At 43.0% G+C, this 21,675-nt stretch overlaps 1 protein-coding gene across 1 annotated transcript in view; it reads left to right on the top strand.

The window, feature by feature from the left end:
- ECM2 (extracellular matrix protein 2) overlaps nt 1-21,405 on the top strand; it is a 55,658-nt gene extending 34,253 nt beyond the window's left edge. Inside the window, 4 exon segments of the mRNA XM_018552304.1 lie at nt 8,036-8,193; nt 10,417-10,556; nt 16,974-17,300; nt 20,887-21,405. Of these exon segments, the coding sequence (XP_018407806.1) occupies nt 8,036-8,193; nt 10,417-10,556; nt 16,974-17,300; nt 20,887-21,052 (791 nt within the window). The 3' untranslated portion in view covers nt 21,053-21,405.
- Nucleotides 21,406-21,675: the final 270 nt, after the last annotated feature.

The raw sequence follows: 21,675 nt of genomic DNA, 5'->3' as shown, positions 1-21,675 counted from the left end.
GAGGGGCGGGGCGTAGTGTGGTCCAGCGTGGAGCGCACGCCGAAATCCGCGGTGCGTCTCCACGCAATGGAATGGGGCAGGCAACTTAAAGCCTGCGGTTCCTCAGTGTAGTATCGCTGCTGATCGGTACCAGGTCGTTGTGGACTGTCCATCACTGAGGAGCGCTGTCGATCACCAGGTAAGTCCTCACAGAGGGTTTGTTTTGTTCTAGTTTCTATTTTGTTGCTACTGGGGACAGAGTGTTTACAGGATATTGTGATTTCCCTAGTGAGCCACCATGAGTCCGGGTAGCCCAACTAGACAGGCACGAAGTTCATCAGAGAGGTATGTCCGAATTTTTGATGCAGTTTTTATTGTTTTTGCATAAAAGAGTGCTGACATGACTGGGGTGTCTCGTTAAAAGAGTGCTGACATGACTGGGTTGTCTCGTTTCAGGGGGAAGAGCCCTAGGTATAGGAAGCACAAGACTAAGTCACGTTCTCACAGGACTTCTCCTGCGGCCGAGGCTAGGCCAATCAGACTTTCTACTCATGGGTCGCCCCAGCTTATGTCACCCAGGCTACGGTCTAAGTTAGAGAAGCGAGCCTGTCTGCGATCATATGTTCAAGAATTACTGCAATCACAGGCCATTGTACCCGTACCACAACAGCAAAGAGGTCAGGGTATATATTCCCCGCTGTTTCTAGTGCGGAAAGTTACCGGCGGATTCCGACCGGTCCTGGACCTAAAGAGGGTGAATCGGTATGTAAGAGTGGAAAGTTTTCGCATGGAGTCAGTGGAGACCATCAAGGAGCTGGTGAGGCCACGGGATTGGATGCTCACCGTGGACTCTCGTTTGACTTTGCACTAGTGGCGCCCTTCATTTCCGCAATTAAGCTCGCATTGGGCTGGGAGGAGGATCCCGTCCCCATGGATAAGCAAAGGAGATTTTTTCCAAATATCAAAAAGGAATTGCCTTCCTTTCCACTATTCTTTGAAATCAAAGAGATTATTGAGGAGGAGTGGGCAAGGCCGGACAGAAGGGGCAAATTGCCCAATCGCATGTCAAAGTTATATCCATGTCGCCCCTCGGATGCCGAATTGTGGGATACTACTCCTAAGGTGGATGCAGCCTTACAGAGGCTGGCTAGACATGTACTCTTGCCTTTAGATGACTCTGTTTCGTTCAAGGATACCATGGACAGGCGACTGGAAGTGGATTTGAAAAAGATCTACGCCACAGCAGGGGCGTCATGCAGGCCTGCGGTGGCTTTGTCCTCAGTCAGTAAGGCTATGAGAGTATGGATTACAGGTGTGGAGGAAGCGTTGCTTTCCGGCATGCCGAGAGAGAGCATCGTTGAGTCCTTGGGTGATTTGAAGTTGGCTTCGGATTTCGTGGCGGAAGCATCGGTAGACATGGTACGTTTAGCAGCCCGCCTGATGGCATTTTCCGTGACCGGTCGCAGAGCTCTGTGGCTGAAGCACTGGTCGGCTGATGGCGCTTCAAAGCAGGGCCTGTGCTCCATTCCATTTGCAGGCAAGGTGGTGTTTGGAGCCCCCCTGGATGAGGCAATAAAGAGAGTGACAGGGGGTAAGTCTGGCCTGCTACCTCAGGACAGGAAGAGACAACAGCAGCCCTTTCGTCAGAACAGGCGGTTTAGAGAACCGTTTCAGGAGGCCAGGGCTTATAGGCACGGAAGAGAATTTTTTCGAGACGCATGGCGTGGGGGGCGCTCAGCCTACTCTAGAGGGGCAATCTCAGCCTACTCTAGAGGTGCAAGGGCAATGCCAACTCAGGCAGCCAAGAAGACAGAGAAGCTGTTCTGAAATACGGCCCGCCCTGTCGCCCGTAGTAGGGGCTCGTTTGGCTTCTTTCGGGCGGATTTGGGCGGACTCCATTCAAGACCAATGGGTCCTGAGGGTTGTGAACAACGGTTATCAAATAGAGTTTGCCTCCATGCCTCCAGGATCATTTTATGCGTACTCACGTCCCAGCCTCGCCAGAGAAGCGAGCCTGTCTGCGGTCATATGTTCAAGAATTACTGCAATCACAGGCCATTGTACCCGTACCGCAACAGCAAAGAGGTCAGGGGATATATTCCCCGCTGTTTCTAGTGCGGAAAGTTACCGGCGGATTCCGACCGGTCCTGGACCTAAAGAGGGTGAATCGGTATGTAAGAGTGGAAAGTTTTCGCATGGAGTCAGTGGAGACCATCAAGGAGCTGGTGAGGCCACGGGATTGGATGCTCACGCCTACTTCCATGTCCCGCTTGCAAGCGTCCACCAGAGGTTCCTGAGGTTCACCGTGGGTCACGAGCATTATTAGTTCCGATGTCTCCCTTTCGGCCTGTCTTCAGCCCCGAGGGCATTTTCAAAGGTGTTCGTGTCTCGTGATTGCTCTTTTGCGCTTACAAAGAGTAAGAATCTTCCATTATTTAGACGATGTCCTGCTTCTGGCCCAAACGCAACGAGAGATTTTGCAACACCGACAGCTAGTTCTGGCAACGTTTCAAAGGTATGGCTGGTTAGTAAACTGGCAGAAGAGCCAGTTAGTCCCAGCCCAAACCCTACAGTATCTGGGAATGATATTCGATTCAGAAAGATCACGGGTTTATCTTCCACAGGAGAAGGTGGCTCGAGTCATCCGGCTAGCCGGACGGCTCATGGCATCTTGTACTTGTGCGGCACAGCAGTGCCTCTCCTTCCTGGGCATCCTTTCATCTTCCATCCCGGCGGTCCCATGGGCTCATTGGCACATGCGCCATATGCAATGCTCTTTTATTCAGCAGTGGGACAGGCAGTCTCTGTCCCAGTTGATCTTCCTCCCAGAGGTAGTCAGGAACAGTCTGCAGTGGTGGCGCAATCCACAGAACTCTTTCATTCTTACCAAAAGTCTCCTCGGTGTTTCATTTCAATTGGGAGTCGGTCCTCCCGGCCCTGAGGTGTGAAGTGTTGTCTTCTGAGGATGCGTATCTTGGGAGATTGGATGTAGTCACCATACTCTCCACTTACATGATGAGAACGGAGAGCTTTCGTTCCACCGAACCGTTGTTTGTACTGCCCGGAGGCCCGAAAAAGGGATCGCCTGCTTCCACAAGGATCTTATCCACATGGGTAGTGAAGGCTATCCAGTGCGCTTATAAAGCAGCGGGTCTTCCCCCTCCGCAAGAGATTAGGGCGCATTCTACAAGGTCACTGGCTACGTCTTGGGCAGCCTACGCTAAAGTTCCAGTGGAGGTCGTCTGCAGAGCAGCTAGTTGGTCGTCCTCAAATACCTTCATTAGACACTACAATGTAGATGTGTCTACCTCTGCGGGTGCGGCCTTTGGCGCATCCGTACTCTCTTCTGCGGGATCTGGGGCTAATTAAATTGATTTTGGCATGTGTTTTTTGTTGCTAGCTATGTCCCATTAGTATGCCAACATGAGGTGAGCCAGGAAAACGGAAAATTGTTATCACATACTTACCGTAATTTTCCTTTCCTGGCTCTCCTCATGTTGGCATAGCTACCCTCCCATGCCTTCGCTCGACGTGCTATGGAACACGTGTGTGGTGGGAAGGGGGGGCTTTATTCTCTTGTTAGGGGTGGTCCTATTGGGAGCCGGGGGCGGGGTTAACCCATTAGTATGCCGACAGGAGGAGAGCCAGGAAAGGAAAATTACGGTAAGTATGTGATAACAATTTTCCGTTATTTCACCAGAGAGCCTAGAAGAGAATAGGAGGGGAGACACAGGAAAAAGGAGAAAGTCACCCTCAGTTCTCTGACTTAAGCAGAATATTAATACAATAAATTATATAGTGCTTAAAAATGTAATATCATGTTAAATTCAACCCAAACAATTCAATACTAGTTATTTGCGCTTACCAGAGATACCATTAACTTAGAATAGATAAAATAGACTGGGATAATTCCTGTTTAGTGAAACTGTGGCAATCATAATCTCCGAAGGCTGGGTTTACACCTAGGAGTATCGAATATGTGCGTTTGTCGCACGTTTTTACAGCGATTCACTGTAAAAAAACGCGCGACAAGAACGCGTTTCCGAGGGCTACCTGGCTGTATCCCAATCGATACACGCGGCAAATATGCCCCAAAGAAGCTCCTGTACTTCTTTGGGCATAGGGCGTTTTGCAGCGCATTCCTACGCGCTGTAAAGCGCCCAGGTGGGAACCATGCCCATAGGCAATCATTGGTTTTCACATGTTGAGCGTTTTACAGAACGTAGGAACGCGCTGTAAAACGCCCAGGTGTGAACCAGGCCTTTATCTAAAGGGGGAGAGCCTTCTTATGGTGTTTGTGATATAAGACTTTTTGGTCAGGTTTTTAGCAAAGATATGTAAATCCTTGATGACTTCAAATTTGTACATATCTCCGAATGACAAAACTTCCCTCTCTTCTTTTGACAATGTATATATAAGAAGACAAATGTATAGATTTTTAATTCATTTCTTCTTGTGTTTTGCAAGGGACAAAGTGCTCCATACTCCCTCCTACTCTTCTGATTACTGTTACAGTGCTGCCTAAAAAAGGGACTTGAGACTGGCCCCAGAAATGTGTCATCTATTTATGTAGAGTTGAGGGGTATTTTGGCTATTTGGGGCTGACTGAACCTTGGGAGACACAAGTGACAATCTGACATGAGAGCTTGGGTAACAATCGAGTTATGCTACCAATGAAATTCTTATACTTTGTGCTCTAACCTATCATACACCTTGGGATTGTACCATCATTACTTTATTTAGATAATGTGTTATTTTGTAGGTTTAGGCTTGCGGTTTCTGTGGATCTTAATTTAAGAGGGGGCAGTGGAATTCTTAACTGATGAACTGTTTGTGGTAGGTGCAAGCAGGTGGCGGGCATACAATTGCATTACAGATTCAATGATAACAAACATCTGTGTGAATAAATGAGCTCATAACACAAACCTGAGAATATTCAGTTAACACAAAAATATATATATATACATTTACATACATTATACATACATTGTATTGCTACCTCTAAGTGTTCCCCATCAAGCAGCACATCTTCCTTTTCTATCAAGCATCTGATGCCATAGATGGAAAAATCTCTGTTCATAGTCCATCATTTACAATGTTTGGGAAAGGATGACACTTATTATGCTTTTCACAGACAACAATGTCTGCCGTCTCAGGAAGTGTGGTAAACATATCTAAGCATATTATGTAACAACAGTTAATGTACTTGAAATAAATATTTTTAAAGAAATACAGTACATAACTGCTGGTACCATACCCTCATACATACATCCTTAGATCTGTGTCACCCTAGCAGTGACAGCTAGCTCCGCCCAACTGTTTCCTATTGGTTGGCACCTGCTAGAGTCTTCTAGCAGGTCCTGGGCCAATGAATAACAACTGGGTGGAGCTGGCCGTGATGTAACAGCCGGCTCCGCCCAGTTGTTATTATTTAATGACAGATCAGCATCCCCAGGTCATTTGGGGACACTGATCTGTCATTACAACTGAGCGGAGCCAGCTGGGAGATCACGGCTGGCTCCGTCCAGCTGTCATTTGCGTGGCAAGCGGCCGGCCTTTGGCAAGCCGTTTGCCCTGCTTCGGCTCAGCTGAGCTGCCTGGCCACCTTCGGCGGCTCGTAGCCCGTACAGCAGCCCTTCAGTACAACTGAACCCATGGCCTCTGGCAGCCGGAGGATCAGCCGAAGCTACGGATGGATCCCTCGGCTCTTTAGTGAATAACCCCCTAAGACTTTGGCCTATTCTCTGACTACTCTTCCGCCTGTTGATTTTGTACCTCACTGCCCGTTTGTTAGACCTTGGCCTGTTTCTCTACTACTCTCCTGGATCCTGATTTTGTACTTCACTGCCTGTTTGTTGCTGACTCTGCTTGCCTGACACTGCCTAGCCTTATCCTTAGCCTCACTCCATTTTGGACTCTACCATCCACAGGTACCTTACAGTAGATAGGGATATTGGTACTGAGCTGGAGCTCATCACGCTAATCCTTATATGGATTTAAACATTCAGTAAATGCTATCTTCATAGCACTTAAATGGCGAGGATGTCCCTTCAAATTTGTATTTTTTAAAGATCTTTTTTTTTTTTCATTTATATGCTATTTTACACTACAATTAACTTTTGTGTTTATATTATATTTGTTACACTTAGAATACACTAATAAATGCCCATATTTAATACATCCTTAAAACACTGTGTTCTCTGCAAAGAATATTTGATCCCACTGAGTATCATGCAGTAAGGAGCGCAGCTTGTTGAAGTTAGCCTTTTTGAAATTTAGTGTTCTTGCTATACCAGCATAAAACTCTTTCCTGATTTTCTCATTGAGGCATACACCATATGACCCATAAAACAGCTTCCTTCTCTGTTCCACCATTCACCCAACCACATCAGCCCTTCCACCTCCACAGAATATAGCATACACCAGCCCTCTCTCAGCAGAAAGCACAGCATACACCAGCCCTCTCGCGACAGAAAGGCGTCTTCTCACAGCAGATACCAGCCTTTTCACAGAAGATACCTGCCCTATCACATATCAGACACCAGCCCGCTCGCTCCAGATGCCGGCTCTCTTACAGCAGATACCAGCTTTCTTACAGCTGCTCCCTAGAAGAACCTCACTACCTCTTTTGCCCTCTCCTAGAAGACACCAGCTCTGACAGAGCACACCGCTGATAACAGACAGCAGCCCACTCTGTCATACCTCAGCACCAGCCTCTCCCAGCAGACACCAGCTCTAATGTATTTGACAGCAGTCCACTCCCAGTTTACACCAATGTTCCCACAGTAGATTATTTTCCTTAATGCAAGCCTCTTGCAAAAACACAGCCTCTCTAACATCACTTCCCACAACCTTCCCTCCTCTGCCAACGTCGTGGCTCCAGACGATCCCCAGCACAGACACAGATCCTTGCAATATCCTCTCTCTCACCACAAATAAACAGTCTGGCACCCTGACAGCCCCCACCGCACCCCAGATGGCAGCAAACAGTCCCAGTACAACACAAGCAGACAGATAGGCAGCCTGAACTGCAGTCCCCTCCTGGCCTTGTCACTGCAGTAGTAGCCCAGCAATGTCCTCTCCTCCGGCAGCCCACACTGTGGTCTCCCGTTAGTGTTCTCTCCTTTCCTGCACCTCCAATTTTCCTGTGACTAGTGGGAAACTTCCACCTCTGTAAGTGTTGCAGAGCCACTGACTATTCATCCTGAAGGCTGCAGTCTCTGGAATACTACTGATCCGGTGTCCCTGAATAATAAAGACACGATATTCTTCTCTTAACAATGCACTAGAATTGCACATTTTTTCAATAACTATAGATTAAGTGGGTCACAATAAGACAGATCTTCGATCTAAATATACTGTAAAACATCTCTCGGCAGTAGACATTTTTAGTATTTGTGAACGAAACATTGATTAAAACCACACACTTTGTTCTCAGTGGTTGTTTTAGCAATATGTGAATTTAAAACAGGCATGCATAATATATACTTTTTTACAATGTCTTATTTGCAAACATTTTTTTTGTTATAAGGCTTGTACTGGATACTTCTTATGTGTCATATTTTCTAACTAATTTCTATTTTGTCCCCTTTACAGTAGAAAACGTCCTAAATTTTATTGATATCTGGCTCTTGATGGAAATAAATTGTCCACCAAGCTGAAAGATTTGACCACTGCTACAAGCTCACTTTGTTTAGAACTAAACGCAGAATATACTGGTATACAATTAGTGTGTGTGTAAAGCACCATACTTTTTCAGTTTTATAAATGTCTTTTGTTTCTAAGCATTTAATTCACTCACTATCAGTGGTATCCTTTCTGATCTAATTAATACCTTAACCAAAGAAGCAAAATATATGGAAATTGTTTCACAGCTGCCCCTAAAAGTGTGTCTGTGGTAAAGAAACAAAAAATGTGTCAGAAGGGCCATGTAGCTATGCCACATTAAAGTTTATACAATCAATATATCATTAAGCAACATTTTTAATAAGACTGTGAAAGCAACAATTGTACAATAAAAAAAGTAGCTGTCCCTAAAGTACTTTCTCTGTTCTAGATCTGAAGAATCTAGTAACTTTGGAATTGGAAGGCAATCAACTGAGTGAAGCAAATGTCAGTCCTCTAGCTTTGAAGCCACTGCAACATGTCACTTATATGCGTCTTGGTAGAAACAAGTTCCGAACTATTCCACAAGGACTCCCATCATCTGTTAAGGTAAACAACTCGACAAGTACATCACCTCTACTATTATTGGAGTCTTTATGGGGTATGGTTGATTATGAGCAACATTTCATGGTCTCAAGCCAACTATGTACCCCCTGTAACCAAATTTTGTATGCTGTTTTTATACCAACATAACTATGGTTCCAAGCACTTAAAACATTGATTACAGTGTATATGTGCTGCATAAAACCAAAGATATAATTCCCTAAAGTGGACCTTTACCCCCTTTGGCTAAAAGTCACCTCAGCATGCAGCTCTGCATGCTGATGTGAAATGATCTTACATTCATTAGTTTAACAAACATATTTTCATTTTACTTACAATTTCTTGTTTTTTACTTACTGGTCCTCTTTGGCACAAATGATGTAATCATGCCCAAGCATTGCATAGTGGTAGTGCATTGCTGTGAAATCTTATCTGTAATTTCATGAGATCTTAGGGAAAGGCATTTTCCTCCCCTGAAATGATGTGCATGGTCACATGTCCTAGTTAGAGGTTCCAGAAACTAAAGGGAGATGGATTCTTCTGACCTTAGTAAAAATGGCCACTGTGAGAAGAATGGGAAACCAAGACATTGTTATACAGAAAGTGTATGCACTAAGTGACAGAGTGTCAGACAGCATGCTCACCACAACAGAGCCTTATATTCAGGTAATGGAAGCGGGTGGCAGCAACAATTAATCAGCCCAGTGATTCCCACCTTTGCACAGCAGTTCAATAATTTTATCTTGGTGCTCCAGACAGCTTCCAATGATGTCATCCTGGCCATGCATGTGCAGCTGCATCCACTTTTTGTGGCACCAATTTAAGTAAGGTCACCCAGTAACAGGAAGCAAAAAGAGTATCAAAGATATTTGATGACATCACCGCCGGGATGCACATGCAAATTTGAGATTTGCAGTTGCGGCATCAACCTTGGTGAAAGAGTTCCAGCACACAGTGTGAAAGAGCTTGCCCACAGAAGAGAACAAAATAAAATAAAATAGCAATAATCTAAAACACAGGCGTGCCTTCCATGCACTTACCAGAAAGGAAAAACACTGCCTAAGCACAAACGCTTCTTTACCACTTGCATTTACAAAAATGCCCCTTCCCCTCAAACCACCAGAATGGTGTTCCCTTCATCTAGCTCACTTAAAAGCTATACAGAAGAGACCTCCACCCAGTAGAGTCTAAATCTGGCTGGGACAAAACAAGCTGTAAGGGAACACTAGGCCACTCCTTTTTATGAGAACAAAAGAAGAGAGAATGTTGTGTGTGTCCCCATGCTTATTTTCAGGTGTCCTAAATAAACATGTGTTGACATGGAAACAAATGAATAAACCTCTGCTGACAAGGCAAACTTTATTAATTTTTGTTTTCTTGAACAGGAAGGTTTAGGCACACAAACAAAGAATGCATAAAGATCCACATATTTTACAGCAGAAAATCAGCCAGGTTTAAATAGAATGAATTAAAGCGTATGTAAACCAAAATAATGCAATGCTCCTATTTGCTCCTTTCTGGTTTGTGGAAGTAGTATTATGCACTCAAACTTTTTTTTTCAATAATTAATCCAAATCAAACAAATATACATTGCCCAGCATTTCTTTACATTTTTACCCAAGCACTTACAGTCATCATGTTGCATTGTACTTTTTCATAGAAACAGTACAATGGGTGAATGTCGTCACCCTAGGATAGGTATGTGTGTAACTGGCAGGATCAACAGGTGAAATAAAAGGGGGGAAAATGCCCGAGAAAGTAACACTACTATCACATCTAAGGACTGGTAAGCTGCAATATATACATTTGTGTTGTTGGGTTTAAATATAGTTTAAGCATAAATATTCTGGCAAGTCCCTGGCATGTGCTGACTCTGCAAAGATAAGTCAAAAGTATATATCAGAAGCTATTGGAAGCTGATAAAACATGTACATATCGGGGTTAACTAAATTGTTGGGATCTTGCTGACTATAAACTTGCTTGTCTATATAAATCCCTTATGACAGTCCTGCTGTAGTACTTCTGTGATAAACTATTTCAGAACAGTGTACTTTTATTATATCTGGAAAACTCTAGAATTGTGTTTACAAGGTTCCAACAGAAATATTTAGGCTGACTAGTTTATAATGTAAGATTTCTCTAACTAAGGAGAATTATGCTATTTAGATCACCAAAAGCCATGACTTCTGCTTATTTTTACAATATTATTCTGCTGATTTTTCCACTTAGGAACTCTATCTTGAAAATAATGAGATTGAAGAGATTTTGGAAGAATCCTTGAAGCACACGGTGAATCTAAATCTGGTTGTGCTAAGGCATAACAAACTGGAAGAAACAAAAATAGCTGCATTAACGTGGATTCTTCATGAGTAAGTAAAATAGAAAGACTTAATAGGTTTAAAGTGATTATCAGCAGTTTGCGTCCAGCAGGACATTATTAGTAGCACATTTCAAATATGGTTAGCAGTAGAGTTGCTATTTTTCTTTTTTTTTTGTTTGACTACATTTTTATTGAAAGATAAAGATAGGTACAGTGATTAGACACACTCACAATGCTAATAAAAGATACAAGAGAAATATCAGTTAATACAAGTGCGTGGTATATAAGATTTAAATCGCGAATCCTCGCCTCAAGAGAGTCAGTTATTACACAAAGCATCAAATAAAGCACACTGCCATGTCTATAGTAACAGTTGAACCAAATGATATGCCTTACAAAGCTTCTACAAGTATTTCTGCTGAGATAATAATAGAAGCTAGGAAGAGAAAGAAAGAAGGAATCTATACCTACAGGGTGAAGGGATGTAAAGGAACAACTGGGAAATTAAACAGTGTAGTCTCAATCTATTCAGAGGATACAATCCAGAAAATTTCCATGGTATATCTGAGTCTCAGGGTCTCTAATTACGTTGAAAGATTATGAGTTTAAAAACAGATGTTCAGGAGTATGGAAACCACATCCAAAACTTTTTTATTTGGAATGTCCAAAAGACGAAAGCAATATTAGTAACAATAGCTAATAGTCTTACTGACTCAACAGAAGGACTATGCATAGTACGTGTGGGGTTAGTAAGTTTGCACAGTACTTGTGTGAAAACCAGCATTCCCAATTTTTCAAAAATGTGTGAAATTTGCTTTAGCAAAGAGGTATTCAAGATGGGCATGGGTATCAAGAATATCCACAACTGATTGTAGTGAGAGAGTTACTGTTTGTTTCCAAAGCCTTGCTAATGCTAGTCTGGCTGCAATAAAGACATGGGACACAAATGTGTGAAATTCAGGAGGCCACTTCTCAATACCCACTCGATACACGTCAAGGCTTGATTTGGAGGGATCAATGTTACTGATGTTATGAGTAGGGATGAGCCGAACACCCCCCTGTTCGGTTCGTATTCGAATGGCCGACATGTTCGAATACGAACTCGAACTCAATGCAAGTGTATGGGGGTTGAATGTTCGACCCCCATACAGTTGCCGGTACATATAATAAATACTGTGTACTGCCCCCCTTACCTCTGCTGCTGTCCCGGCCTCCAGTCCCCTGGAGGCCGCTGCTCCTCTTCCCCGCCCCCCTGCCTCCACTTCGTCTGCAGGCTGGGAGCCATACCCAGCCTGCTATTGGATATTGTAAAATGCAATAGCTAATAGCAAGCTGGCTATTGCACCCGCCTGCTGTCAATCAGCATGGGGGGACCTGATAGAGAACTTTCTCCTTCAGGCCCCTCCTCCGCTGAGCCATGATTGGGCAAAGTCTTGCACCTGACCTGTGGTCAGGTGCAAGACTTTAACAAATCAGAGCTTCAGTCGGCATTTCGTATTATGGAATGTACGCGGCCGAACAGACCGCGAACATCCCATAAAGTTCGGCGCTCGAACTGCCGATGTTCGATTCAAACTCATGTTCACAAACTCATGTCCAATAAAGCCGAGACGTTGATGGAAAGATCTTTGCTAGTCTTTGTGTGGTGTAGTACCGCTAGTGAAGAAGTTTATTTCTTCCCTTTCTAATTGAACACATGCTTTATTAACATGCATATTTAAATACAGTACATGTAGGGCATAGAGTGAGTCTAATTTCCACCCTGCTTAACCACAGAACCTATAGTATATATTTTATGTGTGTTCAATTTCATAGAGGTAGGGTAGCAACCATACATACTAGTCATATCTTGTTTTACTTAAGAATACGTTAATTTAATCTTTAACAGTTTATCGATAACCTAAATAGGTCACTCTAAACTTTCCCTTACCCATTTGGGCTGACTGAGAGAAATCAGTAGATTCCCCCATCAACACTAAACAGCATGCATGGAGTTATATGCCCTGCTGCCTATTTTATGCAGACGGTGACTGCATCTTGTCGGCCTGACATTTTTTTTCATTTCGGTTTCGTTTCAGTTTTGAAATTTTCATTTCAGTGCACCTCTATAAAGGTTGCATTGATCCATTTTACTAACCAAAAAGCTGCTTAAAATTTCCCTAAAAATGCCATAGGCATAGGCGTCGTTGGCCCCTGGGACGTGTGACTACCAATGAAAGGTGGCACTTACACCACACCCCTACACTCTGCAAGCTGTGGTGTACAAATAGTTCTAACCCCTGCACTCTGACTGCTGCACTGTATGCACTATATTGTGCATTACATATTCCGCACTGCTGCATTGTGTAAGCTACATAGTCTTGACTGCTGCACTCTATATACTATGTTATACTTTACATTGTCTTGCCCTCTACACTCATTTGTTATATGTTGTATGTTGCACTATGAAATGGGCAAATAGTCCCCAATGTTTCAATTAGATTCTGTATTAAAGAAGGATGAGAACAAGAAAGTATTAGTTCTCTGCCTATATTATGTGTTCAGAAAAGCATATGTAATGGAAGAGTTTTTTTTTTTTTTTTTAAATATTCCCTTGCTATGAGGTAATTGGGGTTCTGTGAGATTGTGAGCACAGTAATGAAACCATATTTTGGAGGTAAAAGGACTTTGACATATGTGTGCAGTGTATACAGCAAGGAGGTTCAGACTCTCCTTAACCATTCTCCCCCAAAACACTCCCACTGTTAGGCCTCGTTCACACCAGACACAGTGCGTTCCGGCCTGATTTTGGCCAGAATTCACTGCATCATATTGCTGTTAGCTCACTATGTTGTGGGGCAGGAGGGGGCGTGGTGGTCCATTGAAGTGAATGGCACCGTAGCCATGACCTCCGGCTGCAATGCGATCGGCCGTACGGGAACACATTATGCGTGCAGTCCAGGCCAAACAAAGTGCTGCAAGCACTATTTTACTGCAGGCATAATGTAATGCAGTGCATTCTATCCAGAATCGGGCCTGAACACACTGTTTCTAGTGTGACTGAGGCCTTAGTCACAATTTGGTCACACTCACATTATTCCTTCATGTAGCTCCTTACTCTAAAGCTCCCTAAAACCCAAACACCGACCTTCCCTTAAGTAAACATAACCCCTTGTTTGCACAATCTCCTTTCCTGGTGTAACGTACCTCGGCTCCGCGCCGCGTCTCGTTTGCGTTCCACCGTGGAACGCATCAGACGGGGAAGGTTTCCTCCCCCATTAGGGAAAGTACTATGCGTTCCACGCTAGGACGCGGAAGTGCGCTGCGGCCGCGTGACGTCACGGCCGCGGCCTATTTAAACTTGCTGTGAACGCTGTAGGGTGTTCACTATTGGGTTCTCATGCCCAAACAACCCCAGGAACCTTGTTCCCAGGAAAACTACCTCCACGGCCGACCAAAGGACTATCCTAGGACCTTGCAGACCACTGCACCTAAAGCGCAAGTACTCTTCAAATCTCTCTGAGCCCATTATATGGGACTTGAAAGGTTCTCCCCTATTGTACTGTGAAATGTGCATTTACTTTATATGGACTGCCTATCCTATTGTGCTGTGAGATCTGCATCCGCTATATCAAGACTGCCTACCATATAGGACTGTGATATATACGAACTGCCTAAAATATAGCCGGAATTCCTCTCAGAGTTACGTCTTGCTAAGTGGAACTATTTACAAGTTGTACATTTACTACCCACTAGTCCATTGTGGGGTTATTCCCGAATAACCCTTACACATGCATTTCTTATTGTTTTGTTGAACGGCGAATGATGCAAGAACCCCAAACTCTCCGTCAGTGATTGAGAGTGATGCCTGGGGTTCATTGACTGAGTGCCGTTCATTTCCCACACCGCTAAACCTCAAATCCGCAGTTGTGATCCTGACCAAGTTACAGAAAGCCCAGCAGGTGTGACACCTGGGCTGGTATCCTCTGCACTAAGGACCAACCTTCTTGCATGAAAGATACCTGCACCAAAATATCCTATTTCACCCCAAGAGCCCTAAAACCTTGAGTTCTCTATTATGCAAATACTAATTTGTAGCAATGCTGAGAATTGCCCCTCCACCTCCCACACAGTTCTATTTGACCATGGGTGGCCTCACTGGCAATTGGGAAAGTATGGTAAGGCGGGTCCTTAATGTTGTAATTTGTATATTAGAGCACTATTAGGGTTTCACGGCTCCTGAGATTCTTGTAAAACTATTTGAAGGTACAGAAACTTCTTGGTGACTGCATTATAGCCACACATTACAAACTGGTTTGTATAATTCTTTTTGCATGCTTACAACGTTATTAACTGTTCTTTTCATTATCGGTATAACATTTTTATGTTATACATATATATTTAATACAGCATGCTCCCATATTAAAGAATAATGGGCTTTTAAATATGTAAGCTAAGCAGTACTAGCTCTAACTGAGAATCCATATGAAGCATTATGAGTTATAGACGGAGACACAGCATAAATTGCATTAGCAGATGTGTAAAGAACTGCCTCAAGTGCACTGTCAGTTTGCAAGAAAGAGTAGATATAAAATATTTCTGGAATATTGCATACATTTATCTTACTGTACAGAACCAAAATACTTTCACTAAATGAACAAAATAAATGAAATGTATACATAAAACTACACATTCCCTTTAAAACTAAACACCGGCAAATATGAAAATATTGCCCCCTTTTTGAATATTGGGACTACCGTATCCCTCCGCCAATCACTGGGGATCCTACCAGTCATTAAGGAGTCCTTAAAAATGAGGATTAATGGTCTAGTTATAACCTGGCTTAATTCCTTAAGTACCTTGGGGTGCAGGTTATCCGGACCATAAATCGCTCAGTGTGAATGGGGCCTGAGATAAGTGGGGTGTGTCATTCAGAGAGGTAAACTTAAAGCATATTTCCACTTTTTCAGCCAAATTTGAGAAACCACCACTAAATGTTTGTGTTTCCATTAACACAGCTCCAGTCAAGCATCTAAATACATAGATGAAATACAAAATTATAGGAGCTGTTTTACCTGCACAGGGTTTGCATTTTTAGCAATCCAGTCCATAGATTTAGACAGCTCCAACACATTCAACACTTTCTCTACTACAATTTAAAGCAAAGGTAAAGTGGGTTTAAAAAAAAAATGCTGCACAAGTTTTTTAAATAGTATATATTGTGTCCAGCATATAAGCTCCTTGGAAAAGATCCCCTCCAGTGTTGTGCTGTCCACTCTCCCCTCCGTTACCTGCACTGCCATCTTCTCCTGGTCTTTTTCTGGGTTCTGCATCTCCAGCCCTTTGATTAGCCAGCCAGCATGATGTAACTCTTGCGTATAGTATATGCATGGGAGTTACTTTATCTTGGCATGGCAGCTCTCTACATTAGAGAAGACAAAAAATACAGAAGCGCACTACCAAGTAGTGACTGAGCAAGAAAAAATAATAAGGGAATAATGGAATGAGACTTACCAGGGTGTGGGTACTAGCGCGTTGTCAGCGGCGAAGTGTGGATGAATTGGGAGTCCAGGGTTGCTGATGGTGGTGGGCAGGGTAATGTGGAAATAGTTGGTGCTGGGGAGAATACGATGTCAAAGGGGATCTGGGTCAGACGTTTAGTGTGGCTGGGATCTGAGGGGGGGGGCGCTCGGGTTTGGGAGAAAAACTAGCAGTCTAAAACGTGCTGGCTGCTAGTGGATGTGTGCCTGAGAACTGTGTGTGTGTGGGGGGGCCGCGGTGAACAGTTGATGCTGTCAGGCAGGGAATGTCCGGGGGAAGCCAATGGTGAGGAAGATGTTGAGGTCGGGTTGAGACTACACCGCTCGAGGGCACAAGCGGTGTGTCTGTGAGGTACAACGGGTGGGAACGAGTGGCGGAGGTGGTGGGTGAAAGTGTTCAAACTGGCTACGCGTTTCGAAGAGCAGGTCTTCTTTTTCAAGCCACAGAGGCAGCGCTGTATTAGAGGCCATTTCTCCCAATTTTTTAGCTCTCTACATTAAACTGCACATGGTATGGTGGGCCTGTACACTGTACACTGCACATGCACAGCTCAGTGCACAGAAAAAAAATTGCTGACAAGCAGGTAGGATTTTTTTCTGGCAGAAGCAACTAACAGTCTCTTATACTATATAAAAAAAACTGCCTGACATTTGTAAAAAAAAAAAAGAACACTTTACTGCTTTAGTGCTTTAAAAATACACTGATGACACCTCAACCCCCAGCCAATTAATTGGGCAGTGAAGGGGCACATGCAGAAATGCTGGCAGGAGCAGGGATAACATAATCAGTATGTCATCCCTGCTCCTGTCTGCATGCAGCTCACCTGATTGGTCCTTGTACAAGGTATTGCAAGAGACTGACCAAAGTCTACAAAATTTAAAACATTGAGTAAATGTGAGTAATTGAATGTTTGATATTGTAATTAGTCATTCTGTGTTTTTCTTAGGAACCTAGAATCACTAGATTTATCTTACAACAAGTTTTATCAAGTGCCATCATATCTGCCAAAGTCTTTACTGCACCTCGTACTTGTCGGAAATCAGATTGAAAGGATTCCAGGTTATGTGTTTGCACACTTGAATCCGGGGTTGGAATATCTCTACCTTTCATACAACAAACTTAGCAACGATGGAATTGACCCAATTTCATTTCATGGGGCATATCACTCATTAAGAGAAATATTTCTTGATCATAATGAATTGACAAGTGTACCAGTTGGAATGGAAGACATGAAAGACCTCCATATTCTCAGGCTCAACAACAATAAAATCAAGTAAGATTTATATTTCAATATATATTTATATAAATCATCAATAATAAATCCATTTACCTAGAATACTTTTTACTTGCATTCATTAACTCTTTCCCACACCCAACATAAATGAACGCACTCCTGTAAACTTCCCCAATGTTGGTAGGACATTAAAATCCTGCCACCTCAGCTGCAGCACTCTCTGGAGATCACTGTGATCTCCAGTGGTAATTTGCAAAGTGCAGTGGGGGGACTGAAAAATGTAAAGGGCTATTCACAAAGCTGCTGAAGGCAGCCGAGTGAATAACCAAGCCCAAGTTAACAGAGCCGAACGACGATCGGCTATTCACTCTGGCTCAGTACGGCTGAAATCAGCCGTACATCGGCTGCCTTCGGTCTGCCGAACATTTTCTCCATGTTCGGCTGAGCCGAAGTGTAGTGGGACTTCGAATCAGCCGCTCCAACATCTAGATCAGCTGAGCCAAAGCTCCGGCAGCTCACTCGCTGCCGTTCGCCCTTATTCTCATAGGAGCCGAATGGCAGTGAGTGAATAGCCGAATGTCACAGAGTGGCATTTAGCTTGGCTATTCTGCTCGGTACCTCCGAGGTACCAAGCAGAATAGAAAATCAGTTAAAAGAGTGAAAAAATAATAATTATGTCACGGCTGGCTCCGCCCAGTTATTATCCTTTAATGACAGATCAGCGTCCCCAGGTCATTTGGGGACGCTGATCTGTCATTACAACTGGACAGAGCGAACCGTGAGATCAGGGCTGGCCTCGCCCAGCTGTCATTTGCGGGGAGAATGGCCAGCCTTCGGCAGGCCGTTCACCCCGCTTCAGCTGTCACTTCGGCTCAGTTGAGCCACAGCATATGCCTTCGGCTTGGCTGAGCCGCTCAGCTGACTTTGGATGCTGTACGGGCTATAGTGAATAGCCTGTACAGCAGTCCTGCGGTTCGACTGAACGGAAGGGCTCCAGCGGCCGAAGAGAGCCAAAGCATCAGCCGAAGCTACAGCTGCATCCTTCGGCTCTTTAGTGAATAACCCCCTTAATCTTTAACCACTCTGAGTGGTTTACTGTCACCGTCATAGCCGTGTTAGCTGTGCTAAACAATACTGTAAATAACACCGGCCACTTTGACAGCAATTTTATAAAAGAAGAATAAGTCTCTTATAAGATCTTTCAGACATTGAATAATAAAATTTATTTTTAAAACAAGAGCTGTTCTCCAGCAGTAAGTCTACTGTGTGTGCAGCTCTTGAGTAACCAAAGAAATCGGATGTAGTAGGAAACTGCTATTGACTGTACCCACACAGCCACTGTGTGAGCAGCTAGAGGAAGATAAATGCAGGTGGGAACAAGCAATTAAATGCTTGTCATATAAAATGATGGTCTCTGTGACTTTGCAAATCAGTGTCGAAATATATCTTGTCCGAGATTGCAATGCTCATCCTGATTACATGGCCATATTCTGAGTGCCATAACAGGTCCTGGAGCAACAGAAGCATCTGGCTAACACAAAAACTACCTGATTGTGTCCAAACCTTAATATGATTGTGTTTACAGAGTTTTTTTTCTAAATGAGAAGATCATATATCTATGGCCACACATGATTTATGCTTGTGCACAGTTACCTTTTATATACTCAATTTCATTCAATGCAGGATCAGTGGCACAATGCTGACACAGCATATAGGGATCACTGGGCTTATCTGTTATGTGATCATGAGACCTTGATTTGCCTACTTTGATTACATAGTAAATTGTATCATATATGTTAATAGTTTAAAGCAGATCTAAACCCATCAGTAAAATCTCAGATAAAATGTGCCACTTTCTGCCAGCAATAGCTGGCCCTTCAAGGGGATCTTAATGCTGGAGGCTGGAAGGTAGGCTCTTTATCATGTGGCCATTGTGATAAGCTGGTACCGTGATGGCATCATCAGAAGGTGTTCCTACTGGCTCCCGATGGTTACCGGGACCGGGAGCTATCTGTAATAGTGCAGTCAAAATTCTGGGACTCCAAGTGAGAGCACTCCCAGCACAAAACAGTGGCACCAGCTGTATGCATATATGTGGCAGCATGGCCACATACAGTATCTCAAAGAAGTGAGTACACCCCTCACATTTTTGTAAATATTTTATTATATAATTTCATGTGATGACACAGAAGAAATTACACTTTGCTACAATGTAAAGTAGTGAGTGTACAGCTTGTATATCAGTGTACATTTGCTGTCCCCTCAAAATAACTCAATACACAGCTATTAATGTCTAAACCGCTGGCAACAAAAGTGAGTACACCCCTAAGTGAACATTTCCAAATTGGGCCCAATTATCCATTTTCCCCTCCCCGGTGTCATGTGACGCGTTAGTGTTACAAGGTCTCAGGTGTGAATGGGGAGCAAGTGTGTTACATTTGGTGTTATCGCTCTCACTCTCTCATACTGGTCACTGGAAGTTCAACATGGCACCTCATGGCAAAGAACTCTCTGAGGATCTGAAAAAAATAATTGTTGCCCTGAAAGAGGAGTGAAAGAGGACTCCAATGGCAACCTGTGAAGCTCTGGTGAACTCCATGCCAAAGAGGGCCACACAAAATATTGACACTTTGGGCCCAATTTGGACATTTTCACTTAGGGGTGTACTCACTTTTGTTGCCAGCGCTTTAGACATTAATGGCTGTGTGTTGAGTTATTTTGAGGGGACAGCAAATGTACACTGATATACAAGCTGTACACTCACTACTTTACATTGTAGCAAAGTGTAATTTCTTCTGTGTCGTCACATGAAATTATATAATAAAATATTTACAAAAATGTGAGGGGTGTACTCACTCACTCACAATGGTCCACCTTTCACTATCCTTATGCTAGCTCATTTAGACAGGAAGTGGCTAAAGAAGTCTGGAGGAGGTCAGCAGCAATGAGGTAGAGAAAAAAACCTGAAAACAGTATTTAATGAAAAAGGGTAAAATAAAAGAATATGGTATTTTCTTTACTATACACAGTGCTTTCTGCAGTCTTCAAATTACTAGCAATATTATTTTGATTGCTAGGTATGTCACATTAGACTCTATAAAATGTTCATGTCAGTGTACCAGAGTCCTAGTTTTCTCCATGTAGCACTTATTACTTTTATTAACACATGGAATGCATCCCCATATTGTACAAGTCAAATGTCGGGTATACAAGTGTCTATTTGTCTCATTTAACCTGTGGGCTGAACAAAAAAATTAGAACAGATTCTTCCGTCAACACTTACGAGCTCTGATGGACAAATTCCCCCCTGTTTGCATTGTATTCTGACAGCAGCTGCTGTCAGAATACCCAAACAGAGCTAGCAGCTGATTGGTTGTCAGCTTCATTCAGCCGAGAATTTTGTGACCTGCTCATATGATCAGCTGATGAAGGTACGCTGAGTGGAAGGGTGCTAACAGCAGCACCCACTTGACAAATCAGTCCTACAGTAAACGGACAGGACAAAACAAGGACACATGGAAAGCACTAATGTATGCACACTTTAAGAATGTTAATGTGATGAATGTTGCTTTGTGATATAAATCGATATATCAGATTCTTACAGCTTTTGTTAATCTATGCACAGGACAGTGTCACCAAACTGTATCTGCAATGCTGAAGATGACAGAGACTCAAACATAGAATACCTTCATCTGGAAAACAACGCTATTAATACCAGAGAGATTTCACCATACGCGTTTTCCTGCATCCGTTCCTACTCCAGTGTTATTCTCAAGCCACAAAAGGTTTAACAGAATAAACAAAACTCTCAAACTACTAAATTCCTTCATGACTTAAGACCAAAAAAACGTTCCATTTATTAATTAGGCTTACAGAAGGAACTGAGCAGCTAAAACATACAGCTGTCAAGATTCCAGAAATATAGATATTCTGCTTATGTAGCATTTCATGTGCGGCAATGATTGCATTCATACTGGAAAAATAGTTTCCAGAGTTTGGAAGTCTGATCTCACAAAAGTTTGAAATATATTATTTGTTTCCAGGACTACAGAGAGAAAGTCTAGTTTTCACATTCCAAACCTACTAAGTCTGGGTATATTCTAGACTTACTAGTCAGTGCAGGATCATAAAAAAATAAATGTTAGTACTACTGTATGCTACTTCCAACATTATTATATTAACATTATATTAGCTTATAATATATAAAATGCTTATAACACTGATTTCCATATATTTCTTGATTCTGGTAAGAGCACAAATACTACAGTAAAACCACAAAATTTGGACTTTTATTTTGTTGTATTTAGTTTTCCGTTTTTTTACAAGACTTTTATGTTAATGTTTGTAAGAGTTTTCCGTAAAAATGTCACATGTCCTCTTTAAGATTGTTTATTTTCTTCAGAATCAACTTGCA

Source organism: Nanorana parkeri, unplaced genomic scaffold (genome assembly GCF_000935625.1).
Source record: "Nanorana parkeri isolate BGI_ZX_2015 unplaced genomic scaffold, ASM93562v1 scaffold83, whole genome shotgun sequence".
Lineage (NCBI taxonomy): Eukaryota > Metazoa > Chordata > Amphibia > Anura > Dicroglossidae > Nanorana > Nanorana parkeri.
This window is presented reverse-complemented; position numbering and strand designations above follow the sequence as displayed.